Source organism: Syngnathus floridae, chromosome 22 (assembly GCF_059516105.1).
Source record: "Syngnathus floridae isolate MCC-2025c chromosome 22, RoL_Sflo_1.0, whole genome shotgun sequence".
Lineage (NCBI taxonomy): Eukaryota > Metazoa > Chordata > Actinopteri > Syngnathiformes > Syngnathidae > Syngnathus > Syngnathus floridae.
In genome coordinates, this window is record NC_142434.1 from 5,542,844 (window position 1) to 5,551,244 (window position 8,401).

The 8,401-nt window shown below is 43.1% G+C and overlaps 1 protein-coding gene across 10 annotated transcripts in view; it reads right to left on the bottom strand.

Annotated features, from left to right (window-relative positions):
* Positions 1-4,752, bottom strand: part of wnk1b (WNK lysine deficient protein kinase 1b) — a 38,715-nt gene extending 33,963 nt beyond the window's left edge. For 7 of the 10 annotated variants that reach the window (XM_088366621.1, XM_088366620.1, XM_088366618.1 and 4 more), the window contains exons 1-2: positions 4,246-4,751; positions 750-2,076 (exon numbers count right to left, since the gene is read on the bottom strand). In XM_088366621.1, the coding sequence (XP_088222747.1) occupies positions 750-1,592 (843 nt within the window). In that variant the 5' untranslated portion in view covers positions 1,593-2,076; positions 4,246-4,751. Of the gene's footprint in view, positions 1-749; positions 2,077-4,245 lie in introns of all 10 variants that reach the window. The other 3 variants (XM_088366619.1, XM_088366623.1, XM_088366622.1) reach the window with 3 other exon arrangements.
* Between the last annotated feature and the right edge of the window lie 3,649 nt (positions 4,753-8,401).

Here is an 8,401-nt window from a genome sequence, read left to right on the forward strand (position 1 = left end):
TCTTACATAACCCGCCATAGATCATCTTTAAATGGAGCGTTTTCGCGCCGCTAATCCAGGATATACTGGATACAATTGAAGCATCTTTAAATCGAGTTGATAACCACCTGCCCGGCGCGGCGGCGGCACATGAGGCGGGCGACTGGGGACCCAATGTTTGTTTCCTGGTAAACAAAGCGGCGTTTCCAAGGCGCACGATGGCGGAGGCGCATCAGGCGAAGCTGATTTTAGTTGCTGGGACTGCGGGAGCCGCGAGCAGCATCTTATGACACAATGAATGGGAGGATGGGGGAGGGGGGTCTCACCTGATCTTTGGTGAACTTTCAGCACCACAACAAAGTTTTAGTTCATTTCCTTAGCATGACTCCACATTCAACAAGTCATCTGACGACATCTTGCAAAGTGTTTTTAATTGCGGGTGTACGTTTAGTTCTTTGGCAGCGCTTGAACCAATGAGCCATACGTCATTTGACCAGCTGGGACTGGTGAATTACAAATTTCTCTTTACGCCAGAGTTCATCCAGGAAATGGGTTCGCTCGCCTGCCGCCTGACACATCTTCCATATTGCATCAGTACGCAACAATGCGGCAAGAGCATCCTGTGGCGGCTCATGTGCCACCACGTCCTGTTTTGCACTGCACTTAACGCTAAATAAGCCTGGCAGTCAGTCATCAAACGCTCACAAGATGGTGGAAAACAAAGATCTTTCTAAAACCTAAGATAAGACGTAATAAGAGTGAGGTCATACCTGCAGCTCGCACCACGCCACTTCCACCGTCGTCTCCGTATCGAGTCCCTTGTACACCGTCTTGAAGGAGCCTCTTCCGATCTCGATGTCGAATTTCAGGAAGCGTCCGTCCGGCGACGTCCCGACCGCTTTGGTCTCCGCCTCTTCGATATCCTCCTGCACTCGCTTCTCGGCCTCCCGTTGCTCGGCGCGCGCTTTAGCTAGCTCGGTTTCCCGCTCCTTCTCCTCGGAAGGACTGCTGACCTTTGTGTCTTTTGCGACTTCCTGCGTGGCGTCGTCGTGTTGGTCTCCAGTTTTGTTGTTGACGTCCGATGCTGTCGAGCTGGGGTCTTTAACCCGTTCTGTACTATGTTCAATACCGCTAATATTAGGACTAGCATGTGCTACGCTGTCCTTGTTTACATTTTGAATCAGACCCTCTCCAGATCCTCTGCTAAGCGTTAACGCAGACTGAGGGGTGGCGCCTTCTTGAGACGGTTCCTGGAGAGGCGCCCCGGCATCTATCTCTGTGGGTCCAGGCCTCGAGGGCTGAGGAGCAAACAAGGTCGGCGACATGAGGATAGCGGCCCCCTTACTGGGCAGGTCCAAGGCGGTCGCGTTGGAGTCGCAAATGACACTCCGGCGGAAGAACCGGTGCTCGGCCGTTTTGGAGTCTCGCTCCATGGTGTGCCGCCGCTGCCGCCGTTGGACTTCCGGGTGGCCCTCCAGATGCCCCTCCAGCTTCTCCACCACATGCGTGTCCGAACTGGCCGATCCGTTCACATTCTTGCGGGGGTTCTGAAGCGACGGCGATGGTGGGGCCGGGGCGACGAACGTCACCGCTTTGTTGTTGCTTTCGGACATTCTTCCCCTCGGTTTGACAGGAGGAACTTTGTTCTGGTTTCAAACCCCTCAACCTCCAATAAAAAAGTCAACTAAGCAGGAACAGCAATGGAACATCCTCCAAATAACATTCTGTGTTGTGACCTGGTTCAAAAAGACAACCTGCAGTTCCTGGAAGTCCCTTCTGATGGCTCAAGGAAGCCCCGAAAGATGACAGGGGGCTTTCCTTTGAAGACCAGGGGGGTCAACGGGCAATTAAAGGAAGGGGGGTGCAAGCACTGCAAGGAGGTAACGCTTGTGGGATCAACACCCAAATCCATCCTGCTGCCAACATCCAGTGAGGATCCACCAAGACATGGACAGGCAAATTAAGTTCTCAAGAGAAAAAGACGTTGGGAATCCAAGATCCAGATCCAGGGGGGCTTGGCCTCTGGATTTGATTGCTGATTAGCAAGGCCGAGCCTGGCCTAAGCTGACCCGGCGTTGTCCGATTCTGTCCTCGTCACTGGAAGTAGAAGAAATAAGCATTGAGATATTGTTTGGATTAGTCTGGAACAATTTTCCAGCCTCCGACAAGAATATCAACAAACATGTGACTCTTTGTTTCCGTGTTGTCCGTCTGCTAAGACGTGTTCCGTGTCATTGATCAATAAGACGACCGAGTTGTCCCCTGGCTGCAACGGCGGTAAGTAAACATAGCAGAAGGAGAAGATGGATGCAGCAGCGAAGTGGAACAATGAAACAAGAGGAAATGTTTGTTAAGAAGTGGCAACAATGCCCGTGACTCTTTGATGATTCGTCCAGGGAACGCCAAGACAGTGAGAAAAACATTTTTCACATTTCGAGTAGCCGTAAATAGTAGGACTGTATAATTTAGCTAACGTGATGGATGGAAACGGAAAGTGTAAGACAAGCCAGAACTTCCCAAAAAAATTGAATGTCAGCTCGTGTCAACTCTGCCCTGATCACTGGCGCATAAAAACTCCACTGAATTGCTCCATGTGTCAGTTTTAATACGCGATGTACAAGCACGAGCCTTTAATTGCTCGGCGCTCCCGATTTATCCTAAAGTAACCGCAGCCTGGCTAACCTCAAGGTTAGTCTGCTTGCTGGCCAGTTAGGAGCTTTGGGAAGAGGTCGCCTGAGTCTGGAAACCACGTGAACTATGTTTATCAGGTTAGTAAATTTGCTTAGTGCGCAAAAGGAAAACTTTTTTGGATACATTTTTACATTTGAAACTGATGTTTCAAGAACGACAGAAAGGAATATAAGGATTTGAAATGCTAACAGAAGTCGGTCAAGGAGGATTTGATTAAAAAGTATGTATTGCGGAGGTTAGTGGAAGGTAATTGTTGCAATTATGAGAAGAAAAAAAAGCAGTTTATGGTATGAATGATGAACAAAAGGCAAAAAAAGTCATTGAGTCTTGTTTCTGTTGTTTTGAGGTGTCACAATAGCAAAAAAAACATAAACCTATATGATGGAAAAATGGAGCTTCAAAATTGCTTCATGAACCACTTCTTTATTCCTCTAGGTGGCACTCTGTTCAACATTGCCATTTTCCCATTATTCCAAACGATTTCAACTGTCATTTCATCTAGACTTTTTTTTCAATTTACAAACTGGCTTGTCTTCCCCAATAAATTGATTTTATTTGATCTGCAAATAGATAAGCAACCACTTTTTTTTCTACACAAAGACTTGAGTGTTGTCAAATTGTCATCTCGGCACAAACTCACTCAAGAAAATTCAACCTCACAGCCTTTTGGAGGAATATAAACAAGTGCTGTAACCACCTCATAAACCGCTGCAATTAACTGTATGATGGACACCCCACCCCCTTTTAATTCGTATAATGGACCCTTCAGCTACTGCTTGCAGAAGCAGACGGATGCCCTGCAGGTTTTGGAGAAAGTCACAGCCATGTTCCAGCCTGCCGTCCAGGTGCCAACAGCTTCAGTCATGCGTGAGACAATCGGTGATGTCAAGTAATGACGAGGACTCCGCACAGCTGTTTATCTCATCTCTGGCCAAAAGGCATTTTTCTGCGATGTGAAGCTAATGCATGCCACATTCTCTCGAATATATGTGGACTGTAAGCAGAATTTTGGATTAGATGTTGGGCTGGGTCAAATTGAAGTAATGACTCTATATGGGAGGATGACACGCAACTGTCATAGGAAATGAGCCACGAGGTGTGCTCCAATTTCCTAACAGCTATGAGTGACACAGGCGAGAAGTCAAGAAAAGTTCAGTTTTATCTCGCAGCGGTTAACTGCGTTGACCAATCACAAATGAGTATTTTATGCAAAAGTCATTACCGTACTTCTTTTTTTGTTGTTGCCGTCTATGGGAACTTTCAAATGAGGTCAAAGTGACAAACTCTACTGTTAACAGGAAGGAAGAAAACAATTAGGATGTGTGCTATTAAAAAATAATCTAATAAAATGAAGGAAATTGCGATTTTATTCAATTTGGAATATTTCATCTATTTATATGAACTTTTTCCAAACTCTCACTTTATCAGCATGAGATGAAACATGAGATAATCAGATCCCATGTCCTGATGGGAATCTAGCAATTAATTTGAATGGCTTTATAAATATCCTGCAGCATGGGGAAAAAAAATCTGTTTCGTGCATTTCATAATTGAATGTACGAGAATGTCTTTTACCTGTTACATCAGTTTTTGCAGCCACAAGCGTGATGAAGAACCTCCGTCCTCTTCTCCTTCTGGGGGGTCCGCTGCAAAACCGGCGCACACAGCGGTCGGTGGTCACGACATTAAGCCCTGACGAAAACCCCAGAGAGACGAATACAAAGCCTATTCGCCATAACTTCGAATCTCCTTGTCGAGTGATGAGAGCTCAGAGAAGCGCCGCACTTAGCGGTACGCGCACGCAGCTGCAAGCCGCCAGACAGACACCTCCCACCGGGGGAGAGAAGCCAAGTTCGCCCGCTGGTGTCGCGGAGGCTCTGGTACTTTCTCTCTGTCTGGTCTCTATCAAAAGTCGCGAGCTATTTCTTAATATGCATCCACAACTTGACCATTGAGTGCCGTGTTAAGTGAATAAAATCCTACTGAATTCCCAGTTTGATATCTCCGGGTTGGAGTCTCGTTATGTTCTGAGCTGCTCAACTGCGATGACTCGACAAGCCAACCGTTGTTAAGCCCTACGACATTACCCCGGAATATCCACGGAAATGAGCGCGAGTGACTTTCAAAATAAAACACCAAATTGGTCACTTGTGTCGACGGTTACCGCTCACTCTGTAACGCAAGAAGCTATTTCACTCACACACTGCTACTACGTGTAAAACACACAAGCTAGCTAATTCATATATTCATCACGATGTAAGATTTCACACACATTCGACAAATTTATTTTATTTTGTGAGATCTTACCGGGAACATTTTGTTTTTTACTGGCGTTTCACAATAATTGCATGCAACACGTTTTGATTATAGTTAAACGTACATGCATTGTTTTTGTCAGTTTTGAGAGGAAGGGAAGGATGCAAATGATTTTTATAGACACTTGTAAATACCTACAGTGATGATTTATTCATGAATAAATTTGCTTTTCGTTCATTAGGCAAAATGTGTATAATATTAAAGATGTCAGGTGATGTCATTTCATAAGGAGAAGGGCATGAATTTACATTTGCATTTACACCAAAGGACAATTGAAGGTGAATCTTAAAGTGACAAGTCCTCAGCATTCCACCTAGTACACTCACCGCTTCCATCATTGAACAGCCCCTCACTTTGAATTACGTACTTTGTCAGTATCCATGATTTATTCTATTCTCTTTCATCGCTCTGACAAGTAGCAATGTTTTCACTGCAGGGCACAAGAGCAACACATTCTAAAGATGTGGATTATGCGACATGCAGCAGTTTCTTCAGGGATTGTTTTCAACCAGAGAAAGAGAAGCAAATTCTTCCACAACTTAAAAAGATGGAATTCGAACAATCCCTTTTGAAATGTTCTAATTTCAATAATGAACAGAAAAGCTTGTGTTTGCTTATCACTTGGCCATCTAGTATTTGAAAGGTTGATCAAAGTGGAGCACTTTTAACACACTAACAAGCAAAACAGGAATCTACATATGATAAGACATACTCTTTTTAACTGCAGATGATAGTAAACCGGAATGTCAAAGTGCAACTCGTGAGGCTTCGGAGCCCGAAGGCCACAACGCTGATTGACAGGTCGATGTCAGATGTTACGCCAAAACCGCTTATTTTGCATGTCACCTGATCAAATGCTCAATCAGTCCCGCGGCTATCAGTGTGCGCCGGCTGGAGGAGGCGTGACCCCAAGTCATTGAGGTTGCCGGTAATCGGGCCCGACGGGTTGCGACAGGTCATAAACTTCGACCAAATCGAGCGACTTTCACTCTTGCTTTGAGTACATTCTCATCACTTCTTCCCCCGTCTGATTCCTCTTTCTCATGAGCGAAATACGTGATTAGCAATTTAGCAATTGTCAGTCGACCTCAAGCAATGATAAAGTCTACGAGTCGATTAATTGACTAATCGTATTTGCAAATTTTATTAGACTATGTCGGAATTTTTGGGGAACTCTGCTTTTCTTATCTTTTATTTAGCCACGTCTAATGTTATTTGCATTTTTTTGTAATTTTTTAAAAAAATCTTTTTTCTTTATTATTTTTATTTTTGCTTCTCAGTTTAATAATATTTATCACTCATGGTGGTAGTTACACTGTAAAAAAAGTTGGGCGAACTAAAAATGTCAAGGCAACAAACTGATGAAAAAAATACATTGGGCAATTGAAATAATTATTTGAGATTTTGATAAAAATTGGATTTTAGTATTATGTTGTATTATCAACCCAACTTAATGACGAGTAAAAAAAAACTCAGCAACTTGCTTGCTAACTAACATTGTTTCCATAAATAACAATATTTCATATTTTAAAGTTGTTACATTTCAATTACTGTTTAACCCCCCAAAATACAAGTTTTTTTTTACAGTTCAACAGTGTAGACGTTTCCTGCTGTTTTTTTTCAATTGTTTCGATACATAAAACGAGTCTAAATATAACTACGACTCATTCTGCAGTGAAAATTCAAAACCACATTTTTTCTTATCATAATCAGACAAAAATAATTGCGCCTGCTGTATATCCTTCCACCAGAGGGTGTCACTACAGAGCCCGATCTTAATTTCCCTATCAAAATGTCTTTTTCAATCTCTTCCCACACTTGAGCAATCCCATTCTACTCCTCAACTACAAATGTTCTCAATCCCCTTGGTAACTGTCCAATTTGGAGGCCATTAAAATAAACCGGTTCTCTTCCCCCCCACAGGGCTTGGGGAGAAGTTTGAATATGATGTTGTGGTTTGTTTGTGAAGTGTAATTGTGCGTTGGGAATTCCTCAGCAGGGTGGATGGGAATGGGAGAATCTGCATTCACCTCAGCGATTATCGTCCTCCTTTATAGGCTTGTTAGGTGTCTTGCAAAATAGTGTGGGGGGGGGGGCGATTTTGTGGTAACACAAAAGCTACAGTTTATGTCTTCTTGATCTTTGCGGACAAAGTCTACTGTCTCAAAGACGATAACAATTGTAGGAACCCGGCAGCCTGTCTGCACCAATTTATCCTTAAATAGCCACATAATAAGCACTATAATTGCTAAATTGGGAAACGTGGGCCTCTTCTTAAATTTTTGGAACACATAATTGGAGGCAAAACAGACAGTAAATCGGTTGCTTTTTTAGTCAATATTAAAAATATGCAATTTGGTGATCTAGTTGGGTTCAGAGCACCAAAGCACATTTTGAATATTTTTAAATCGCAAATATCAACACTGACCTATTTTGTGGGCACAATTGAGTATCTTTTAAGCAGCATTATCTTTAATAACATAATATATATATTAGGGTTCTGAATTCCTGCGTAAGGATGAAAAATGCATTTATTTCTCTGACCATTTTTCTTTAAAGGATGACATGATTTGTCTAATACATTTGGCATATTTTACAAATCTGCTTTCAGTGTATTTAAATGACGTATTCCTGAAAGGCTTCGTTACCGAGAGCGAAGTGAAGCGACTGGCACTGCCTGGTTAGTGTGTCTTTTTGTGTGTTTGTGTGTGATAGACAGCAAGAGAGACCAGCAGAGCCTGGCACTGAAAAATGAGAATGAAGACAAAGAGTGTTAAGATAACAATGAAACAGACTGCCAAACACAAAGGCAGAGTTTGTGCTTGTGCACAAAGTATCACATGCCACCACAGCTCATCTTGGGTCATTGGAAATTCAAAATGGTTGAATCTTCTATTTAGATACGAAAATTGTCATGACAAGATGTGTCGAGTGTGTGAAGATGCCAAAATGCTATTTTTCGTGACTAATGAATTCCGATGCCCGCTGGCACACCACCGCCAATATCACAACGGAGAGCCGTGCCAAAAATAACTTGTAGGCACTAATAAAAGCATTTCCTAGTCACGCTAACGAAGGATTCCGTGAATGAAAGGAGCCCGTGTGGCAGGTTGCGCCAGTGTTTCGCAACTGTTGACATATGTGCAACATTGCTACACCTTGTGCTGAACTGACTCAACCCTCCCGAACCGGGGAAAAAACCAAAACACAAGTCTTAGAGTCCATTTGGAGTCCTTTGAAAAATGTGGGAAAGTCAAAAAAACATCTATCTTTAAATCCCTGCAGTATTGTCGAGATGTTTTCCTTTAACTATTATCGACTTATTTCTTTCAAAGAATGATGATAAAGTGGAGCGAGAAGTAACTTGCAGAACGGAGCAAACAATAAAGCAGAGTGGCTCAACTTTTTAAGTTTC